Source organism: Oncorhynchus keta, chromosome 5 (genome assembly GCF_023373465.1).
Source record: "Oncorhynchus keta strain PuntledgeMale-10-30-2019 chromosome 5, Oket_V2, whole genome shotgun sequence".
NCBI classification, from domain to species: Eukaryota; Metazoa; Chordata; class Actinopteri; order Salmoniformes; family Salmonidae; genus Oncorhynchus; species Oncorhynchus keta.
Window position 1 is genome coordinate 3,814,087 of NC_068425.1, and position 23,816 is coordinate 3,837,902.

A 23,816-nucleotide genomic window follows, 5' to 3' on the forward strand; every position below is an offset into this window, starting at 1 on the left:
AAGGCCTGATTCACGCAGTCTCCTCTGAACAGTTGATGTTGAGATGTGTCTGTTACTGGAACTCTGTGAAGCATTTATTTGGGCTGCAATGTATGAGGTTGGTAACGCTAATGAACTTATCCTCTGCAGCAGAGGTATCTTTGGGTCTTCCATTCCTGTGACGGTCTTCATCAGAGCCAGTTTCATCACAGCGCTTGATGGCTTTTTTCGACTGCACTTGAAGAGACTTTCAAAGTTCTTGACATTTTCCGAATTGACTGACCTTCATGTCTTACGGAAATGATGGACTGTCATCTCTCTTTGCTTATTTGAGCTGTTCTTGTCATAATATGGACTTGTTCTTTTACCAAATATGTCTATCTTCTGTATACCACCCCTACCTTGTCACAACACAACTGATTGGCTCAAACGCATTAAGAAGGAAAGACATTCCACAAATTAACTTTAAGGCACACCTTGTATGTTGCATCATGTGATTAAAGGAAACAAGTAACTATTATCATTGCGTTTACTTGATAGCTACCTACACAAATAGCTAGCTAGAACAAAGTGTTAATAAGAAATTCATTTAAAAAGATTAAAAGCAATACAAATAAGTTATCCAGTAGGCATCTACTGAGGGAGCTAAGAGCTGTGTTGTCAGTCATTTCCCTATTATCATTGCGTTTACTTGATCGCTACCTACACAAATAGCTAGCTAGAACAAAGTGTTAGTAAGACATTCATTTAAAAAGATTAAAAGCAATACAAATAAGTTATCCAGTAGGCATCTACTGAGGGAGCTAAGAGCTGTGTTGTCAGTCATTTCCCAGTGTTCTAAAACGTTTGACCAGTAGTGTATGCAAGATTCTGAGCTCTGTAACTGTCAGCCAGTCAGTCAGTCAACCAGCCAGCTAGTCAGTCATAGCAGCACATTGAGGTCATTTCCAGGAGTGGAACTCCCCAGCATTCCCACAGACAGGCAGTTAACACAGTAGAGGCCAAGGGAGGAGAGCACTGCACTGCTGAGGTCGAAGTAGGGAGAGAAGGTGGAAATATACAGTGCCTTCGGAAAGTATTCGGACCCCTTAACTTTTTTCACATTTTGTTACGTTGTAGTCTTATTCTAAAATCTATTACATACTAATTTTTTCCTCAGAAATCTACACACAATACCCCATAATGACAAAGCAAAAATAAAGGGTCTGAATACATCCGTAAATAATCAAATATATATATATATATATATATATATATATATATATATATTATTTACATATGTATTCAGACCCTTTGCTATGAGACTCGAAATTGAGCTCGTGCGCATCCTGTTTCCAATTCAATTGCATTCACCCGTGGTAAATTCAATTGATTGGACATAATTTGGAAAATAACACACCTGTCTATATAAGGTCCCACAGTTGACAGTGCATGTCAGAGTAAAAACCAAACCATGAGGTCGAAGGAATTGTCCGTAGAGCTCCGAGACAAGATTGTGTAGTCACAGATCTGGGGAAGGGCACACAAAAAATGTCTGAAGCCATGAAAGTCCCTAAGAACACAGTTGCCTCCATCATTCCTAAATGGAACGAGTTTGGAAACACCAAGATTCTTCCTAGATCTGGCCATCCGGCCAAACTGAGCAATTGGGTGAGAAGAGCCTTGGTCAGGGAAGTGTCCAAGAAGCCGATGGTCACTCTGACAGAGCTCTATAGTTCCTCTGTCGAGATGGGAGAACCTTCCAGAAGGACAACCATCTCTGCAGCACTCAACCAATCAGGCCTTTCTGGTAGAGTGGCCAGACAGAAGCCACTACCCAGTAAAAGGCACATGACAGCACGCTTGGCGTTTGCCAAAAGGTACCTAAAGACTCTCAGACCATGGGAAACAAGATTCTCTGGTCTGATAAAACCAAGATTGAACTCTTTGGCCTGAATGTCAAGAGTCGCGTCTGTAGGAAACCTGGCACCATTCCTACGGTGAAGCATGGTGGTGGCAGCATCATGCTGTGGGAAAGTTTGTCAGCGGCAGGGACTGGGAGACTAGTCAGGATCAAGGCAAAGATGAACGGAGCAAAATACAGAGAGATCCTTGATGAAAACCTGCTCCAGAGCGCTCAGGACCTCAGACTGGGGTGAAGGTTCACCTTTTAACAGGACAATGACCCTAAGCTCACAGCCAAGACAACGAAGGAGTGGCTTCGGGACAAGTCTCTGAATGTCCTTGAGTGGACCAGCTAGAGCCCGGACTTGAACCCGATCTAATATCTCTGGAGAGACCTGAAAATAGCTGTGCAGCAATGCTCCCCATCCAACCTGACAGAGCTTGAGAGGATCTGCAGAGAGGAATGAGAGAAACTCCCCAAATATAGGTATATTCCAACCTTGTAGCGTCATACCCAAGAAGACGAGGCTGTAATCACTGCCAAAGGTGCTTCAAGAAAGTACTGAGTAAAGGGTCTGAATACATATGTAAATGTGATATTTCAGTTATTTATAGTTAATACATTTACAAAAATGTCTCAAAACTTGTTTTTGCTTTGTTATTATGGGGTATTGTGTGCAGATTAATGTGGAAAGTAAAAATTTAATACATTTTTATATTAAGGCTGTAACAAAACAAATTGTGAAAAAAGTAAAGGGGTCTGAATACTTTCCGAATGCACTGTAGGTGGTAGAGATCGAGTGGAGGGAATTTCCCCCGATTGTCTGAATGTTGTGGGTCGGTAGAAACAGAGGAGGAAACGGAACACTCCAACCGCAACAAACAGAGAGAGAAAGCGCGCGAGAGAGCGAGAGAGATGCCACTTCTCTCGGATGAAAGAAAAGAAACTGATGAAAGACAAAAAGAGAAGAACCTTTCATCTCGGGCTGTGGTGGTCATGACATTTTGTCAGCCGGCCATTGTCATGCAATCATCACCTCAGAAAGCACTGCCCATTTTGTTGTGTTAGGCTTTGAAAACAACATCCACAACGACCATGTTTTCACACTCAGATTCAAAAATCGGTTAATTAACTTCTTTCTTCAAAACGATCAATCGCAGCGACGTGACTTTTAAAAGCACATACTGTTTTCATGATGTGTTCGATGTGATTTTGGATTGCATTTGAATTGATGTCAGAGTGGTTAAAGGAAAAAGAACCCTGACTACCAGGCCATTAGCAACCTGATAATCATTAGCGAGTTGGGTACTACCAACGCATGTCCAGAGTCCATAAAAGGAGGTTACCGTGAGTCAACGGCCACATATAATTTTACTGCAGTCATGACTCATGATTGCCCGTAATACACAGTCACCGCAACTGCCCCTGCTTTCACCAAATCGTGGCTCAAGGAGATCATGCTAACATTGTGCACCATACTTAGACTAAAATATGAAACTTAAGCCACTGAATTGGTTCGTCAACATGTATTAATTGTGGTTCAGGACTGTCAATGGACATTAAGTCGTGGAATGAAACCGAGAGAAGAACTGATCCAAGACTTAAAGAAAGAGGAGAGAGGGAGCTGGACAATGTTTTACAGGGTGTTTCAAGTGACACTAAACACGGACACACTCCCCTCCCAAAGGATGTCTGAGGCAAGTTTTCCATTAGACGACAAATCACCTGGAGCAAAAAAAAAAATATTTTCAAAATTATGCTTTTTATTCATTAATCGAAAAAGCAATCAATGGGAATACTTTTGACAGGTAAAGAGAATTGGCCGATAGGTTCCTTTTCCTTATATTGTGGAATTAAAATTGGCCTGTGTGTTTTCGTTAGTCAGCATAGAGCCTATTTTGAAGCGGGATATCTCCAGCACGATTAAAAATAACTACTGGTAATTGAAGCATATGCCTCCCATTCACCATACAAGTGCAATCAACAGGCTATCAGCGCTTCACCCACCACTTTACAATGTGAGCTGGAGGCAGTAGGCATTTTGAAAACATACTTCATAAACCTGAAATGTTTCATTTCATATTACGAGGCATCGTTTAACTTGCTTCAAATTAGCATATAGGCAAAATCCGACCGTGAAAACATGGAGGCAATTTAATAGGCGGGGCGCGTGATTCGCAAGTTTGGGGACGCTTACAATTTATCCTACCATTTTTACCGTTCTGAGTGACAGTTATGATGTACATATGCAGATTTGCGCGGAACAGCTTCATTTCAATACGGTTTTCGTTTCTTAAAACCATTGACAAAATTCGAAAAAGTCAACTCATGAAAGATCACTAGCCCTCTGCCATATGATGTGCATGGAACTCATAGCTAATACAGCAGCAGGCCTTTAACTTCTATTTCTCATTCACACTGAGGATTGGTGACTATCGAGGGGGAGTTTGGAAGATTTGTTAAAATAGCTTACTGTGAGGAACTATAGTTTTAATATATCATCATTTGCAATGATGGAAAAAAACAAAACAAAAAAACACTTTCCTACATTTCCGTGCAGCAGGTCAGGTGCTCGCGCATTTCCTTCAACATTATCAGGACATAGAAACCAGATACACACTCATTGCTCATATGGAGCATTCCAAAACAAAAGTGTAGCGGGTTGTGAACTCCACAAAGAATGTTTCCACTCCGAGAATGAGAACGGTAAATGTAAGAAAATGATGGGGATTAATGGTACATTTACGACTGGTGTCATATGTAAGTGGAATTTATTTTAATTTTTTTTTTTTTTTTTTTTTTTTTTTTTAAAGGACAAACAATTCACGCAATGACATAATGAATGTGCAAGAACTGGTGGGAGATTCACCTATATCGTCACCAGACACCCCTCCCCTTCTTATTGTCTCAACACATTTATCTTCACACATATTTTTTACTTTTCACTGACAGCCAAATCTCAATAATCAGCTAGGCCTACCACGCGTGCTACCCAAATAGGCAAAAGCTAAGCTTTATAAGAAGCTAATTATCCTCGATTCCTCTGTGGCCATGTCATGCTTTCCGGTGAAGAATTTTGAATGATTTTAATTATTTATATATAAACAGGAGTCATTATATAATGTTGCCGAATGTACACTGCTCAAAAAAATTAAAGGGAACACTTAAACAACACAATGTAACAAGTCAATCACACTTCTGTGAAATCAAACTGTCCACTTAGGAAGCAACACTGATTGACAATACATTTCACATGCTGTTGTGCAAATGGAATAGACAACATGTGGAAATTACAGGCAATAAGCAAGACACTTCCAATAAAGGAGTGGTTCTGCAGGTGGTGACCACAGACCACTTCTCAGTTCCTATGCTTCACTTTTGAATGCAGGCAGCGTTTTTACTCTAGTGGTAGCATGAGACGGAGTCTACAACCCACACAAGTGGCTCAGGTAGTGCAGCTCATCCAGGATGGCACATCAATGAGAGCTGTGGCAAGAAGGTTTGCTGTGTCTGTCAGCGTAGTGTCCAGAGCATGGAGGCGCTACCAGGAGACAGGCCAGTACATCAGGAGACGTGGAGGAGGCCGTAGGAGGGCAACAACCCAGCAGCAGGAGCGCTACCTCCGCCTTTGTGCAAGGAGGAGCAGGAGGAGCACTGCCAGAGCCCTGCAAAATGACCTCCAGCAGGCCACAAATGTGCATGTGTCTGCTCAAACGGTCAGAAACAGACTCCATGAGGGTGGTATGAGAGCCCGACATCCACAGGTGGGGGTTGTGCTTACAGCCCAACACCGTGCAGGACGTTTGGCATTTCCCCAGGTGGGCTGTGTAGAATGTCGTTTCCCCAGGTGGGCTGTATAGAATGTCGTTTCCCCAAGTGGGCTGTATAGAATGTCGTTTCCCCAAGTGGGCTGTATAGAATGTCGTTTCCCCAAGTGGGCTGTATAGAATGTCGTTTCCCCAGGTGGGCTGTTTAGAATGTCGTCTCCCCAGGTGGACTGTTTAGAATGTAGTTTCCCCAGGCGGGCTGTTTAGAATGTAGTTTCCCCAGGCGGGCTGTTTAGAATGTAGTTTCCCCAGGCGGGCTGTTTAGAATGTAGTTTCCCCAGGCGGGCTGTTTAGAATGTAGTTTCCCCAGGCGGGCTGTTTAGAATGTCGTTTCCCCAGGCGGACTGTTTAGAATGTAGTTTCCCCAGGCGGGCTGTTTAGAATGTAGTTTCCCCAGGCGGGCTGTTTAGAATGTAGTTTCCCCAGGCGGGCTGTTTAGAATGTAGTTTCCCCAGGCGGGCTGTTTAGAATGTAGTTTCCCCAGGCGGGCTGTTTAGAATGTAGTTTCCCCAGGTGGGCTGTTTAGAATGTAGTTTCCCCAGGCGGGCTGTTTAGAATGTAGTTTCCCCAGGCGGGCTGTTTAGAATGTAGTTTCCCCAGGTGGGCTGTTTAGAATGTAGTTTCCCCAGGCGGGCTGTTTAGAATGTAGTTTCCCCAGGCGGGCTGTTTAGAATGTAGTTTCCCCAGGTGGGCTGTTTAGAATGTAGTTTCCCCAGGTGGGCTGTTTAGAATGTAGTTTCCCCAGGCGGGCTGTTTAGAATGTAGTTTCCCCAGGTGGGCTGTTTAGAATGTAGTTTCCCCAGGTGGGCTGTTTAGAATGTAGTTTCCCCAGGTGGGCTGTTTAGAATGTAGTTTCCCCAGGCGGGCTGTTTAGAATGTAGTTTCCCCAGGTGGGCTGTTTAGAATGTAGTTTCCCCAGGTGGGCTGTTTAGAATGTAGTTTCCCCAGGCGGGCTGTTTAGAATGTAGTTTCCCCAGGCGGGCTGTTTAGAATGTAGTTTCCCCAGGCGGGCTGTTTAGAATGGGGTTTCCCATTGCATTTTGGAAAATGTTTGAAAATTCTGTTTTATTGGCTGTTAAGATGAATTACCATAATGTAAATGTGATTTCTGTCATTCTGATCACCGTGGGTGGATGCCCAGTGTCATTCTGATCACCGTGGGTGGATGCCCAGTGTCATTCTGATCACCGTGGGTGGATGCCCAGTGTCATTCTGATCACCGTGGGTGGATGCCCTAATGGGTTACGCATCCAATGTGTAGGTGTCCGGTAAATTTCTCAAAATGGCCAGTTAATTTGAATCTTCCCCGTCATGTTGTCCGGGCGCCACATTGTCCTTAACGGAAACCCTGGTCTGAGGGTGTGTTAGGGAACGATGCGCACACCCAGCACTCACCTCCACAGGGATGTCCCAGGTGAGTCTCTGAGGGGGCGGTAAGGAGCGCTCCACCTCTCCCTTACAGTGTCCGTCCTCTGTGTAACCCAGTTGGAAGGCATCTGTGGCCAGGGTGAACTGAGGACAGACAAAGAGCAGCTGTTACACACACACGCAGACACACACGCAGACACACACGCAGACACACACGCAGACACACACGCAGACACACACGCAGACACTCAAAGTTCAGTGGCTTCACCATTCACAAAGAGTATAAAACACACAGAAACTTGATCTGCCAAAAACTAATAACAAACATGTTTATCCTCTATCTGATTGAGCAAATCCTGAGAATATCCCATTTGGATAATAACTGGAACATCCTGATCCGGGCTATGCTCTATTTAACCACAGTCTACCTCACACATACACTAAAATCTGCAAGATCGGATTATATAAAACCAAGTGCTTGATCTCCATTGAGGACAGGTCATTTGGGCTGTCAAGGGGACACCCCCCCTATATCTTTTTAACCTCTAGCTCCAGCACCATACTAGTGTCTACACAATGTGAAAATGGCACATTTCTATGTCATGTAGCTAAAAAGAGAAGAAAAGGGCCCTAATAAAATGCTATTTGATTATGCCTGTTTGACAGATAAACACACACCTCCCACAGGTGTGCCACTGTCGGGGCGTCGGCCCAAGAGTGCTCTGCATTCAGCCCATTCTTCCCATTCTTGTACACCACCACAGAGAATGACTTATCAAACCACCTGAGAGACCGAGAGAGGGGAGGGAGCAGGAGAGAGGAGAGGGGGGGTGGGGGGTTTGGAGAGAGGGAGAGACACAGAGATATATATGTTTTTTATCAATTAGCTCAGTGCTTTCAGTTTTGAGAGTTGACCACACACTATCAAAGCAGAATATATACATCCCCTGACCACCCACCACTGCCCTGGTCCAGGACACAGATGTGAAGCACTTGATTTGGAGGGGGGAGAGAGGAGTGTGTACAAGAGGAACTTCGGCCTAGTGTCGATGATTCTAAACAACCAGAACCATGTCCATGGATGGAATATATCCGTCAATTACTTCACCTAAGCAACTGGTGCTCTTGGACTTGGAAAACATTTGCTGCTAATTCAATCAGGTTGTCACATACCGTGTGTGTGTGTGTGTGTGTGTGTGTGTGTGTGTGTGTGTGGTGTGTACTCAAATGCTCATGTGTGTGTAGCCCTACAGTACAGCACGTGTGAAAGGAAGAAAGGATAAAATGGACCAGATGAAGACCATCTGTTAACAAAGACATCCCGCCCTCTTCATTATGCACAATTCAACTCAATCTAGAGAACCGGTAAACTATGATAGAGGTGAACAGGAGATGTGCTTCACAAACAGCTTTGCCCTGCGGGGCCTAGGCCAAATCCCAAATGGAACCCTATTCCCTATATGGTGCACTAGTTTGGATCAGAGCCCTATAGGGCCCACGCCCTGGTCAAAGGTAGTGCACTACAGTATATAAGGAATAGGGAAAGGTAACATGGGAAAGGCAGAGTTGGACACTCTCTATAAAACGGGTCCTAAATTCACTCCACAGCCCCTTCCATCCTGTGAGGTGTTAGCAACAAGGCGGAAGCTCTGCCACATTTCTACATTCCGACTACGTAAGAGGCTCATCGTAATGCGCCTGCAGCACACAGTCTCACACACCTGTCATAACATTTCCCGTGGAGGAGGGACTTGGCGTAGCGGTCCAGGTTTCCCACAGGGTCTTCTCCCATCATTCCTTGCTCCTCATCGTCCAGGGTGACAAAGAAGGCGGCCCGCTCGATGCAGTCCAGCGAGCGCTTGTTCACCCCTGAGCTGAAGTACTGCTTTCTTACGGCACACCACGGCACCCTGGGACAAAACGCATTCCAAATCACGCCAACATTCATCACATTTTTTTATATATATTTTTTTTAAAAGGTAGACTCAAGATGACATCATCAACACAGAGTCGACTGTACTTCTTACTTACAGAAAGACATCAATATCAACAGCAAACAAAACGGACAAGAATCCTCAAATTGTTACTGAACACAGGGGAACATGTTCCCCTTCTGCAACCCACTCCCTGCGGAACAGTGAGCACGGTGATAAGGAACACGACAGAACACTTGACAGTAGTGTGAAAGTGATCCCACGGGACATGCCAGGACAAAACACCCCGTGAACAGACTAATCCAACCGTGTGGTTGTAATGGTTCCTTGCTCAACGGCGGGAACCCTTATTAGCAGTCATGACGAAGCTGAAGATGACTAAAGATACAATGGCGAGAGGAAGGGCGCGCTGCTGCTTGTACCGCACCCACACCCCCGGGAAAGAATGTGAGTTTTTAACGCTGTGTGTAAATTGTCTACGGGAACAGACGGGAGCACCACGGTGCAGAGTTGTTGTACGCGTCTGCACGGGAGTCGTGTTTGAAGTGTGTTTGAGAGAGAGTGAGCGAGGAAGAGAATCCAACTCATTCCGACTTACCACAATCAAAGCCCAGAAAGGCTCTGTTGGTGTACATAGACCATAACTGCACAGACTATTAACTACATTCAGTATAATTTACCTTAATCCTAGGATAATGCTTGCATTTGTGTAAAGAGAGCAGCAGTGGCCCAGTTTAGCAGGTTTTAACCAATACTGCTTTAGTTGTTTTATCTTATCGTAACACACACCCACGCAGCAAATGGTACTCATCGTTTTATCTCCTTATATACGAACCAGTCTTTTTTTCTCCCTTTTTCCTGTCGTCCCCCAGCATCTACTCTTGTCATCTTATATTCCTACCGCTGTTCCCCCCTCTCCTCTTTCACCTCATCTCACCTTTAGCCTCACTCCTTCCCCTCACCCTCAGTTCAGTTCCCTTCCCTCCATTCATTCATTCTCAAGCAACACTCTCCATTTCGCTTTGCCAACCCCCGTCGTTTGCTTGCTTCTTCCTTTAAAAATGGTTTAGGCCCTTCTCGCCTTCTCTTCCTCTTCGTGACTTCTCCATCTCTCGGCCGACACCGCTCTGCACTCTTCCTTCCCAAGTTGTGATCAGACCACTTGAGACTCTTGTGGCCATTGAGGTGACTGACGGACGCTCTGCTTGTCTGCGGTATCCTGCAGACCTGGGTTCAAATACTATCAGAAATCATTTCAAATACTTGAGTTGTGCTTGATTGAGCGTGCTTGGCTCAATGGACCAATGCAATAGGCCGGAAAACAAAAACCCTGCCCACTTGGCACTCCAGGCTGGCTAGAGTGAACGGTCAAAGTATTTGAGAGATTTCAAATCATATTTGAACCCACGTCTGTTATCATGCAGTGCAATCCTTGTCTGATGTCTCAAGCCAAAGTCTGCACATCTACAGCCGTCTCAGGCATAATGAACATGAAGCTCCGTAAGGGCCATCTAGTAGCCATACATCGGATCATGCAAAACAAGACACATTTAGGGGGATATCCGGGTGATGGAAAATGCAGAGAACTGTATTTGCAGTGTGTACATACACCTATGTGTACAGGCGCTCACGCACGCACACACACACACACACACACACACACACACACACACACACACACACACACCCTCTTCCCCCCACCACTATAGACACCTGTCTCCAGCAGTCAGTGCTCCCAGCCTGTCCTCTCCAGGTCCGGGGGGTGAAGGGTCATCTAGGATCCTCTGGATCTGGTACTCTATCTCTCTAGGGGAGAGGAGACGCCCAGCCTTGTAGACCCACAGCCTGAAGTAGCGCCCCCGGTGGTAGACAGTCACAAATTCACTGTCCTGCCAGTGCTGCAGCACATCTGGAGAGGAGACACACGTCGAAAGAGAGAGAGAGAGATGCAGAACACTACGCATTTGTATTTTATTTCACCTTTATTTAACCAGGTAGGCTAGTTGAGAACAAGTTCTCATTTACAACTGCGACCTGGCCAAGATAAAGCAAAGCAGTGCGACACAAACAACAACACAGAGTTAGTTACACATGGAATAAACAAGCGTACAGTCAATAATACAATAGAAAAAAAAAGAGTCTATATACAGTGTGTGCAAATGGCGTGAGGAGGTAAGGCAATAAATAGGCCATAGTAGCGAAGTAATTACAATTTAGCAGATTAACACTGGAGTGATAGACGAGCAGATGATGGTGTGTAAGTAGTGATACTTGTGTGCAAAAGAGCAGAAAGGTAAATCAAAACAATAAGGGGATGAAGTAGGTAGATTGGGTGGGCTATTTACAGATGGACTATGTACAGCTGCAGCGATCGGTTAGCTGCTCAGATAGTTGATGTTTAAAGTTAGTGAGGGAAATATAAGTCTCCAGCTTCAGCGATTTATGCAATTCGTTCCAGTCACTAGCAGCAGAGAACTGGAAGGAAAGGCGGCCAAAGGAGGTGTTGGCTTTGGGGATGACCAGTGAGATATACCTGCTGGAAGCGTGCTACGGGTGGGTGTTGTTATCGTGACCAGTGAGCTGAGATAAGGCAGAGCTTTACCTAGCATAGACTTATAGATGACCTGTAGCCAGTGGGTCTGGCGACAAATATGTAGAAAGGGTCGCCTTTGGTAACAAAACGGATGGCACTGTGATAGACTGCACCAGTTTGCTGGGTAGAGTGTTGAAAGCTATTTTGTAGAAGTCGAAGGATCGGTAGGATAGTCAGTTTTTTGAGGGTAAGTTTGGCAGCATTTAAGCCATCTAGCATTTAAGAGCAGTTGGAGGCCACGGAAGGAGTGTTGTATGGTATTGAAGCTCGTCTGGAGGTTAGTTAACACTGTCCAAAGAAGGGCCAGATGTATATAGAATGGGGTCGTCTGCGTAGAATGGATCAGGGAATTGCCAGCAGCAAAGCGACATCGTTGATATATACAGAGACAAGAGTCCCCCACAAGGCACCCCCATAGAGACTGCCAGAGGTCCGGACATCAGGCCATCCGATTTGACACACTGAATTCTGTCTGTGAAGTAGTTGGTGAACCAGGCAAGGCAGTCATTTGAGAAACCAAGGCTATTGAGTCTGCCAATAAGAATACGGCGATTGACAGAGTCGAAAGCCTTGACCACTTTTATCAATGGCGGTTATGATATCGATTAGTACCTTGAGCGTGGCTGAGGTATACCCATGACCAACTCAGAAACCAGATTGCACAGGGGAGAAGGTACGGTGAGATTCGAAATGGTCAGTGATCTGTTTGTTAACTTCTTCGAGATAGGGGGCACTCTTTTAATTTTTGGATAAAAACCGTTCCCGTTTTAAACAAGATATTATGTCACGAAAAGATGCTTGACTATGCATGTAATTGACAGCTTTGGAAAGAAAAAACTCTGACGTTTCAAAATCTGCAAAGATATTATCTGTGAGTGCCCCAGAACTAATGCTACAGGCGAAACCAAGATGAAGTTTCATACAGGAAATGCCCCAGATTCTGAAGGCGCTGTGTTCCAATGTCTCCTTATATGGCTGTGAATGTGCCAGGAATGAGCCTGTCCCTTTCTGTCGTTTCCCCAAGGTGTCTGCAGCATTGTGCCGTATTTGTAGGCATATCATTGGAAGATTGACCATAAGAGACTACATTTACCAGGTGTCCGCCCGGTGTCCTGCGTCAAAATTATTGCGTAATCTCCAGGTCCATGCGCGGTCCATGCGCGTTCCATTTCTTCAGAGGAGAAACTAAACTGCCAAGAATTACTTATCATCGAATAGATATGTGAAAAACACCTTGAGGATTGATTCTAAACAACGTTTGCCATGTTTCTGTCGATATTATGGAGTTAATTTGGAAAAAAGTTTGCGTTTTAATGACTTAATTAAAAAAAAAAAAAAAAAATTCTTACCCAAACGTGATGAACAAAACGGAGCGATTTGTCTACACAAATAATCTTTTTGTAAAAACTGAACATTTGCTATCTAACTGAGAGTCTCCTCATTGAAAACATCTGAAGTTCTTCAAAGGTAAATGATTTTATTTGAATGCTTTTCTTGTTTTTGTGAAAATGTTGCATGCTGAATGCTAGGCTAAATGCTATGCTAGGCTATCAATACTCTTACACAAATGCTTGTTTAGCTATGGTTCAATAGCATATTTAGAAAATCTGAGATGACAGTGTTGTTAACAAAAGGCTAAGCTTGAGAGCAAATATATTTATTTAATTTCATTTGCGATTTTCATGAATAGTTAACGTTGCGTTATGGTAATGAGCTTGAGGCTGTATTCACGATCCCGGATCCGGGATGGCTAGAATCAAGAGGTTAACTTGGCTTTCAGAGACTTTAGAAAGACAGGGCAGGATGTAACAGTTTGGGTCTAGAGTGTCACCCCCTTTGAAGAGGGGGATGAACGCGGCAGCTTTCCAATCTTTAGTGATTTCGGACAATACGAAAGAGGTTGAACAGACTAGTAATAGGGGTTCCAACAATGGCGGCGGATAATTTTAGAAAGAGAGGGTCCAGATTGTCTAGCCCAGGTGATTTGTACGGGTCCTGGTTTTGCAGCTCTTTCAGAACATCTGCTATCTGGATTTGGGTGAAAGAGAAGCTAGGGAGGCTCGGGCAAGTAGCTGCGGGGGATGTGGAGCTGTTGGCCGGGGTTGGGGTAGCCAGGAGGAAAGCATGGCCAGTTGTAGAGAAATGCTTATTGAATTGTTTGATTATCATGGATTTATCGGTGGTGACCGTGTTACCTCGCCTCAGTGCAGTGGGAAGCTGGTAGGAGGTGCTCTTGTTCTCCATGGACTTTACAGTGTCCCAAAACTTTTTGGAGTTAGAGCTACAGGATGCCCTTTGCTTTCCTGACTGCGTGTATTGGTTCTGGACTTCCCTGAAAAGTTGCATATCGCGGGGACTATTCAATGCTAGTGCAGTACGCCACATGATGTTTTTGTGCTGGTCGAGGGCAGTAAGGTCTGGAGGGAACCAAGGGCTATATCTGTTCTTAGATGTAATTTTTTTTTGAAAGGCTGCATGCTTATTTAAGATGGTGAGGAAATTACTTTTAAAGAACAACCAGGCATCGGGATAAGGTCAATATCCTTCCAGGATACTCGGGCCAGGTCAATTAGAAAGGCCTGCCCACAGAAGTGTTTTAGGGAGCGTTTGACAGTGATGAGGGGTGGTCGTTTGACCGCGGACCCATAACAGTTACAGGCAATGAGGCAGTGATCGCTGAGATCCTGGTTGAAAACAGCAGAGGTGTATTTGGAGGGCAAGTTGGTCATACTGTTTCCTTTATGGTCAATGCTAACAAACAAAGATTCCAAAACGGACTTTCTTTTGTGTGTGTGTATTTACCAGTCTCCTCTCCTGGAGTGCGAGTAGTGTTGAACATCCTCTCACACTGAGCTGCACAGAGAGGGATGACTGTACCTGGAACACGACTCTGAGAGAGTGAGTGAGAGAGAAAGAAAGAGAAGAAAAAAAACGGTTTTGTAGTTACAGTATCTTTGCATTGTTTAGCCTCAAATGCCTTTCTTTTCATCCAATTTGAATTTATTTGACCTTTATTTAACCAGGCAAGTCAGTTAAGAACAAATTCTTATTTTCAATGACGGCCTCGGAACAGTAGGTTAACTGCCTGCTCAGGGGCAGAACGACAGATTTGTACCTTGTCCGCTCGGGGGTTTGAACTTGCAGCCTTCCGGTTACTAGTCCAACGCTCTAACCACTAGGCTACCCTGCCGCCCCATGAGAGAGAAAGAGAGAGGAAGTGGAATAATTCATTGACGACAGTCAGATGCATAGTTCCTTAAAAAAAAAAGACCACCTCAGCGGAAAAATTGTAGAACTCGATTAAAGGTCCTTCAAATGACACTTTCACACAGTTGCTTCGATGAAATCGCCAGCAAATGAGTAAATATACCAAAACAACCCATGTTCAACTTCAGTATCCTTCATAAAGTAGGAATTGAGAAAAGGACGATAAATGAGGAACTAAAAGAAAAGGGTGTTCAACAAAGTTGGCTGGCTATTATTCATTCATTTATTTGACATTTTAAAGGATGAACTATCTAGATTTATTAGAAGAATAATTATTATAATCTATTATTAATGTATATATTTGTTGTTATTATTATTATCTGACTCATAACTCAGTGCTCCAGTTTGGTAAGATACTGTAGCATTCCTGTCACCGATGTCAACAACACCAAAGATTATGGATATTCTAACAAGATGCATGTCTCTCCACCCTAACAAGGGGAGTCGTTTACCACAAAGCTGCACGCTGGGCTTTCTAGCTCCCACCTATCCTTTCTTATGATTGGTGGACACATCTCATTATTGCAATACTTTTTTGAATATTCAATGAGGGTTGTTGACGTCAACCGCATGTATTCAATGGAGAGAGATGTTATGCTACTAGCGGCTAGTAACTAGCCTCACACCATGAATATGCATAGCCATCGAGACAAGTCTGATATAAAGTGGTTTTTTTTCTTCTCAAAGCTGCCGGGAAATCACGTGTCCTACTTATATCAGTACACTCATCACAACTTAAGCGTCACGAAACTTCTATTAGATTTAATAAACCTCACGTAGCAAATATGCCATACATTTGTTCGTTGACCAAATTCGACACTCTCGTTGACCTCCAAACAAAAATCCCTTGCTTGGTGGGCAAAACAATGAAACAAAATCGCCACCTGCTGGAGGGAGACAGATTTTGCGCCGAGTTGGGTCTCTCTCCTCCTCTCTGACAACACCCACCCACGTCTACAAACTGACACAGTGCTGTAAACGACAGTTAGACAGAATCAGGTTTGACCGGCCACATAATGACTTCAGTTCTATTCATATAAACTATGTCTGCAGCAACAGCAGCCCGATACAGACCGTTAGGGGAGACTCACTCCTATTCCAATGGGTTCCTTGGATCGGTTAACTTTAGACATTTCCCCTGAACAATAACACTGTACAGTGGGTATAGAAAGTCACCACCCTCTTTCAAAATGTTCACCTTTTGTTGCCTTGCAGCCCGAAATTAAAACACATCAAATCAGACTTTTTCCAGCTGCGAATTACAGTAAAATATCCTATTTGGATAAGTGAACACCCTCCTGAGTTAATACTTGGTGGAACCACCTTCTGCTTGAATTACAGCCACGAGTCTCGTTGAATACGTCTCTACTAACTTTGCACACCTGGACTGCGCAATATTTGCCCATTCTTCCTCGCAGAATTGTTCGAGCTCAGTCAAATTGCATGGTGACCGCTCATTGACTGCAAGTCACTCCACAGATTCAACGGGATTTAGGTCGGGCTCTGACGAGGCCACTTCAAGGACATCTACCTTCTTGTCCTTCAGCCACTGTACGGTTGCTTTGGTGATGTGCTTTGTGTAATTATCACGTTGAAACGTGAACCATCTTCCCATTTTCAACTTCCTGGCAGAGGGCTGCAGGTTCTCCTGCACTGTTGAAGAGAAACACCCTCACAACAGGATGCTGCCACTGCCGTTCTTTACCATGGGCGTGGTGTTCTTTACCGTAGGCGTGGTGTTCTTTACCGTAGGCGTGGTGTTCTTTACCGTAGGCGTGGGGTTCTTTGGGTGGAAATATGTATTGGGTTTTCGCCAGACATATCGTTTTGCATTCAGGCCAAAATTTTTGGTCTTATCTGACCACAGCATCTTTTGCCACTTGGCCTCGGAATCTACAATGCTCTTTTTAAAAATATATCCATCCCCTGACTTTATCTCGTAGATCTTTTGAAAGTACCTTTTCCGCCCAGGCGCACTACTAAAGTGGAGTCCTCTATGAACAACTGGTTTAATTCAGAACTAATCAAAGTCACTACAATTAAATCACAGATGTAGGCCAATTAGCTTGATTTGTGATCTGGAAGTTGGTTGGTTAAACCTCAGAAAGTTTGGGGGGGGTGTTCACTTATCCAAATAGGGCATTTTACAATTTTACTTTTAATACATTTTCAGATGAATTTCTCCCCCCTCCCCTCACTTGGATGTTGTGGGTTAAATAAAGCCGTAAAAAGTAACATTTGATGTGTTTTCATTTCAGGCTGACTAAGGCAACAAAAGGTGAACATTTTGAAAGGGGGTGGTGACCTTCTATACCCACTGTACATGTGTACTAGTACTGGTAGCAGGACTCACAGGCGTTAGCTGCTCACTGTTGACCTTGCGTCGGTAGAGCAGCAGAGCGGTGATGGTGTTGCCGGCCCTCGCTGCTTGGATGGGAGTGGGAGTCACATACAGAAAGTCCTAGTGGAGAAGAGGGGTCAGAGATGGAGGTGAGAGCGAGACAAAAATAAAATAGAAAAGGGAGTGTGAGACAGAGACAGACGAGTCAGCGGGAGGGAGAGCCGGCGGGAGGGAGAGCCGGCGGGAGGGAGAGCCGGCGGGAGGGAGAGCCGGCGGGAGGGAGAGCCGGCGGGAGGGAGAGACGGCGGGAGGGAGAGACGGCGGGAGGGAGAGACGGCGGGAGGGAGAGTCGGCGGGAGGGAGAGACGGCGGGAGGGAGAGACGGCGGGAGGGAGAGACGGCGGGAGGGAGAGACGGCGGGAGGGAGAGCCGGCGGGAGGGAGAGCCGGCGGGAGGGAGAGCCGGCGGGAGGGAGAGACAGCGGGAGGGAGAGACAGCGGGAGGGAGAGACAGCGGGAGGGAGAGACAGCGGGAGGGAGAGTCAGCGGGAGGGAGAGTCAGCGGGAGGGAGAGTCAGCGGGAGGGAGAGTCAGCGGGAGGGAGAGACAGCGGGAGGGAGAGACAGCGGGAGGGAGAGACAGCGGGAGGGAGAGACAGCGGGAGGGAGAGACAGCGGGAGGGAGAGACAGCGGGAGGGAGAGTCAGCGGGAGGGAGAGACAGCGGGAGGGAGAGACAGCGGGAGGGAGAGACAGCGGCAGGGAGAGTCAGCGGGTGGGAGAGACAGCGGGAGGGAGAGTCAGAGGGAGGGAGAGTCAGCGGGAGGGAGAGACGGCGGGAGGGAGAGACGGCGGGAGGGAGAGACGGCGGGAGGGAGAGTCGGCGGGAGGGAGAGACGGCGGGAGGGAGAGCCGGCGGGAGGGAGAGACGGCGGGAGGGAGAGACGGCGGGAGGGAGAGACGGCGGGAGGGAGAGACGGCGGGAGGGAGAGACGGCGGGAGGGAGAGACGGCGGGAGGGAGAGACGGCGGGAGGGAGAGACGGCGGGAGGGAGAGACGGCGGGAGGGAGAGACGGCGGGAGGGAGAGACGGCGGGAGGGAGAGACGGCGGGAGGGAGAGACAGCGGGAGGGAGAGACAGCGGGAGGGAGAGACAGCGGGAGGGAGAGACAGCGGGAGGGAGAGACAGCGGGAGGGAGAGACAGCGGGAGGGAGAGTCAGCGGGAGGGAGAGTCAGCGGGAGGGAGAGTCAGCGGGAGGGAGAGTCAGCGGGAGGGAGAGTCAGCGGGAGGGAGAGTCAGCGGGAGGGAGAGTCAGCGGGAGGGAGACAGACACAGAAGAGACAGACACAGAAGAGACAGACAGACAAAGGTAAGGACATGTGGCACTACAGCAGGTTTCTGGGGGCAACATTTCCAGTATTTCCGGAAGTTGAGGAATTCCTGCCCCAGCCCTGTCTCTGGAATGTCACAATAAGCAAATAGAGAGGGGCAGGTGAGGGAGAGGGCACTCTAGGCTTTTGGACGGTTGGAGAACTGAAGGTCTGAGAACTGAAGGCATGAAGACGGAAAGGAGGGGGGTATATGTTGCGGGAGAGAGAGAGAGATGAAGAGTATCACATAGACAGTATAACAGTGCATTTAAAGTTTACACAGAGTATCCCAAACATTAGGAGCACCTTCTTAATATCGAGTTATGCACCCTCAACCCCCCCATTTTGGCTTCAGAACAGCCTCAATTTCCAAAAAGGATGCTGGCCCATGTTGACTCCAATGCTTCCCACAGTTGTGTCAAGTTGGATGGATGTCCTTTGGATGGTGGACCATACTTGATACACACTGGAAACTGCTTTGTGCGAAAAACCCAGCCGTGTTGGCACCTACTACCATGCCTCGTTCAAAGGCACTTTCCATTTTTTGTCTTGCCCATTCACCCTCCGAATGGCACACATATACATCTCACTTGTCTCAAGGCTTAAAAATATATATATATATATATATATATTTTAGCCCTTTTTTCTTCCCAATTTTGTGATATCCAATTGGTAGTTACAGTCTTGTCCCATCGCTACAACTCCCGTACTGACTCGGGAGAGGCGAAGGTCGAGAGCCCTGTGTCCTCCGAAACACGACCCTGCCAAGCCGCACTGCTTCGGCTGGCTTATGCTCGCTCAGAAGCCAGCCGCACCAACAAGTCGGTGGAAACACCATACAACTGACCACCGAAGTCAGCATGCATGCGCCCGGCCCGCCACAAGGAGTCGCTAGTGCTCGATGGGACAAGGACATCCCGGCCAGCCAAACCCTCCCCTAACCCGGACGACCTGTCTCCTGCCCTTCATCTACACATATTGAAGTGGATTTAACAAGTGACATCAATAATGGATCATAGCTTCTTTTTCTTTATTTATTTTACCTTTATTTAACTAGGCAAGTCAGTTAAGAACAAATTCTTATTTTCAATGACGGCCTAGGACCAGTGGTTTAACTGCCTGTTCAGGGGCAGATCGACAGATTTGTACCTTGTCAGCTCAGGGATTTGAACTTGCAACCTTCCGGTTACTAGTCCAACACTCTAACCACTAGGCTACCCTTTCACCTGGATTCACCTGGTCAGTCTATGTCACAGAAAGAGCAGGTGTTCTTAATGTTTTGGAATCCCAGTGTATATCTATAGAGTATCGTGGGAAGAGCTGTACCATGCCATAGTAGTTGCTGTTGACCATGATGGGACCTCGTCCTCGTAGGTAGATGTACTCCTCCCACCAGTCACTCACCTGACAGACAGACAGACAGACAGACAGACAGACAGACAGACAGACAGAGAGAGAGAGAGAGAGAGAGAGAGAGAGAGAGAGAGAGAGAGAGAGAGAGAGAGACAGAGAGACAGAGAGACAGAGAGACACAGAGAGAGATTAGAAGTGAAATCCTTACACTACAACAGCTACGAGCCTAAGTGAGTGAGCGAACTGTGGATGTGTTTGTGTGTGTGGAAGTGAACAAACAGTATGTGTGCAGCAGTGAGTCTACTCACGTAGTTGGTAGCCCACAGAGCTTTGAGCTTGAGATAGCGCTGCAACCTGTTCCCCAGACTGTTCTCAAACTGAGCCGCCAACACAGTCATCCGCTGGAACCCCGGGCCACTCAGCAACGGACGCACCGACTCCAGGTACTAAGTGAGAGAGACCCACCACACACCTCGGATCAAACAGTGTACTGTGGTGTCTTCATTAGTTGTACACCTTAGCAAAACATTCTGCAACGGAAACCATTGACTCCGAGCTTCAATTTGGTTTGCAACAAAAACAAGAGTTCCTATTGGAAAACTTCAGCTAGGTCCTTCCCAGTTTCATTCTGTTTGCCTCTGTTTGATAACTAGTGAATACGCCCCAGGTATGAATGTTGCACCCATTCCACTCTGATTCAGTCCATCCTGTTTCAAATGGCCAAGATAAAAATGGATGTTCAATCGTTGTCAGTTTTCAGTTGACAACCAGCCATTTCAATTGTTCAAACTCTGTCAGGTTGGTCGTTGATCATCGCTAAGACAGCCATTTTCAAGCAGATTTAAGTCAAAACTGTAACTACGCCATTCAACGGCAGGAACATTCAATGTCGTCTTGGTAAGCAACTCCAGTGTGGCCTCGAGTTTTAGGTTATTTTCCTGCTGAAAAGGTGAATGTCTCCCAGTAACCACATATCCATCCACAGTTGTGAGTAAAGTCACACCGTATTAAAAACAAAAAGCCCCGACAGCTGTGATAGAAACAGGAAGTTTCACCCAAAAAATTGGATACAAACGCCGACACAATTTATTCGTTCGACACGGCGACATCTTTGTGTCTCTGTCAAATGAATTACGCGAGAAATATTCGATAAAAAGTACATTTCTTTGACACATTTTTGTTGGCAGTATTACATTAGTGCCTTATTGCGAACAGGATGGATGATTTGGAATAAAAAAAATAATTATTGTGCACAGGCTGCCTTCTTTTTACATTGTCACTTAGGTTAGTATTTTGACGCAACTGCAAAGTTGTTGATCCGTCCTCAGTTGTCTCCTGTCACAGCCATTAAACGGAGTAACTGTTTTTAAAGTTACCGATGGCCGCATGGTGAAATCCCCAAGCAGGTTCCTTCCGCTCCAGGAAACAGAGTTAGGAAGGGCGCCTGCATCTTTGTAGCGACTGGGTATATTGATAAACCATCCAAAGCGTAATTGATAACTTCAACATGTTCAAAGGGATAAGAATCCTGTCATCGCACTTATTGAGTCCATGCAACTTATTATGTGACTTGTTCAGCACATTGTTACTCCTGTACTTATTTAGGCTTGCCATAACAAAAGGGTTTGATCATATTACTCCAGTGCTAGCCTCCATACACTGGCTTCCTGTTAAGGCTAGGGCTGATTTCAAGGTTTTACTGCTAACCTACAAAGCATTACATGGGCTTGCTCCAACCTCTCTCTCCTATTTGGTCCTGCCGTACATACCTACACGTACCCTACAGTCACAAGACGCAGGCCTCCTTAATGTCCCTAGAATTTCTAAGCAAACAGCTGGAGGCAGGGCGTCCTCCTATAGAGCTACATTTTTATGGAATGGTCTGCCTACACATGTGAGAGACGCAGACTCAGTCTCAGCCTTTAAGTCTTTATTGAAGACTCATCTCTTCAGTAGGTCCTATGATTGAGTGTAGTCTGGCCCAGGGGTGTGAAGGTGAATGGAAAGGCACTGGAGCGATGAACCACCCTTGCTGTCTCTGCCTGGCCGGTCCCCCTCTCTCCAAAAGGATTCTCTACCTCTAACCCTATTACGGGGGCTGAGTCGCTGGATTACTGGTGCTCTTCCATCCTGCCCCTAGGAGGGGTGCGTCACTTGAGTCATTGACGTGATCTTCCTGTCCGGGTTTAGCGCATCCTCGGGTTCGTGCTGGGGGGAGATCTTTGTGGGCTATACTCAGCCTCAGGGTAGTAAGTTGGTGGTTGAAGATATCCCTCTAGTTGTGTGGGGGCTGTGCTTTGGCAAAGTGGGTTGGGTTATATCTTGCCTGGTTGGCCCTGTCCGGAGGTATCGTCAGACGGGGCCACAGTGTCTCCCGACCACTCCTGTCTCAGCCTCCAGTATTTATGCTGCAATAGTTTATGTGTCGGGGGGCTAGGGTCAGTCTGTTATATCTGAAATATTTATCCTGTCTTATCGGGTGTCTTGTGTGCATATAAGTATGCTCCCTCTTAATTCTCTCCCTCCCCTCCCGGAGGACCTGAGCCCTAGGACCATGCCTCAGGACTACCTGGCCTGATGACTCCTTGCTGTCCCCAGACCACCTGGTCGTGCCGCCGCTCCTGTTTTAACTGTTCTGCCTGCGGCTATGGAACCCTGACCTGTACACCGGACGTGCTACCTTGTCACGGACCTGCTGTTTTCAACTCTCTCTACCGCACCTGCTGTCTAACTGAATGCTCGGCTATGAAAAGCCAACTGGAAATTTCTCATGAGGTGCTGACCTGTTTCACCCTCTACAACCACAGTGATTATTATTTGACCCTGCCGGTCATCTATGAATGTTTGAACATCTTGGCCGTGTTCTGTTATAATCTCAACCCGGACAGCCAGAAGAGGACTGGCCACCCCTCAGAGCCTGGTTCCACTTTAGGTTTCTTCCTAGGTTCCTGCCTTTCTAGGGAGTTTTTCCTAGCCACCGTGCTTCTACATCTGCATTGCTTGTTGTTTGGGGTTTTAGGCTGGGTCTCTGTACAGCACTTTGTGAAATCGACTGATGTAAAATGGACATTTGATTGATACATCTGATTGGTTTAATACGTATTGACTCAAGACATTTCAGCTTTTCATTTTCAATTAAGCTTTTTTTAAAAATCCATTTTGACATTATGGGGTATTGTGTGTAGATCAGTGACAAAATATAAATTGGATACATTTTCAATTCAGGCTGTAACACAACAAAATTTGGAAAAATTCAAGGGGTGTGAATACTTCCTGAAACCACTATATCTCCGCCACTAGGGTGAACTGGGCACTCTTAGGTTGGCTATGCGTTTGGGGGAAGCGGATTCCTGGATCTGTGCACACTCACCCTCTCCAGTGTGTCTTTTATGGGCGGGACGGGCAGGCAAGGAAGAGAGGTCTGATAGCTGTACAGGAGAGGCTTCCTGCCAGATAGCAGACGCACCAGGGTCTGAGATGGGGGGGGGTGAAAGAGAGAGAGAGAGAGAGAACGAGAGAGAGAGAACGAGAGAGAGAGAACGAGAGAGAGAGAACGAGAGAGAGAGAGAGAGAGTGAGAAAACATCAATGAATCTACTAAAACTACAACCACAGTACAAACAAATATTTGTTTTATTACTAAACCAAGATAGACCACAGCCTGTCGTTTCCAATGGGAACAAATGAGTCATAGTGGGCAGAACAAGCAAGGAGGAGGCGTCTGCATGTTTCCGTTAGGGCACGCCTCCTCTGTGAAGTGCGCGTGTGCAATAACTCAATTTTTGCCGTTGCCGTCCTAAACAACGCAATTTTTAAACACTTTGGCAAAGGGTAAAGTCTTCAAAACTTAAGTCAGCTCTGTTCATAACAGATTTTACTTTTGAGAACAGAAAACTGCACCT

At 46.1% G+C, this 23,816-nt stretch overlaps 1 protein-coding gene across 2 annotated transcripts in view; it reads right to left on the minus strand.

Annotated features, from left to right (window-relative positions):
• Positions 1-23,816, minus strand: part of cpt1a2b (carnitine palmitoyltransferase 1A2b) — a 57,458-nt gene that overhangs the window by 18,771 nt on the left and 14,871 nt on the right. For both annotated transcript variants that reach the window (XM_052518506.1, XM_052518505.1), the window contains exons 5-13: positions 23,286-23,387; positions 20,224-20,361; positions 19,889-19,966; positions 17,207-17,314; positions 14,389-14,476; positions 10,707-10,902; positions 8,781-8,969; positions 7,738-7,843; positions 7,087-7,203 (exon numbers count right to left, since the gene is read on the minus strand). In XM_052518506.1, coding sequence (XP_052374466.1) covers positions 7,087-7,203; positions 7,738-7,843; positions 8,781-8,969; positions 10,707-10,902; positions 14,389-14,476; positions 17,207-17,314; positions 19,889-19,966; positions 20,224-20,361; positions 23,286-23,387 — 1,122 coding nt within the window. The remainder of the gene's footprint in view (positions 1-7,086; positions 7,204-7,737; positions 7,844-8,780; positions 8,970-10,706; positions 10,903-14,388; positions 14,477-17,206; positions 17,315-19,888; positions 19,967-20,223; positions 20,362-23,285; positions 23,388-23,816) is intronic.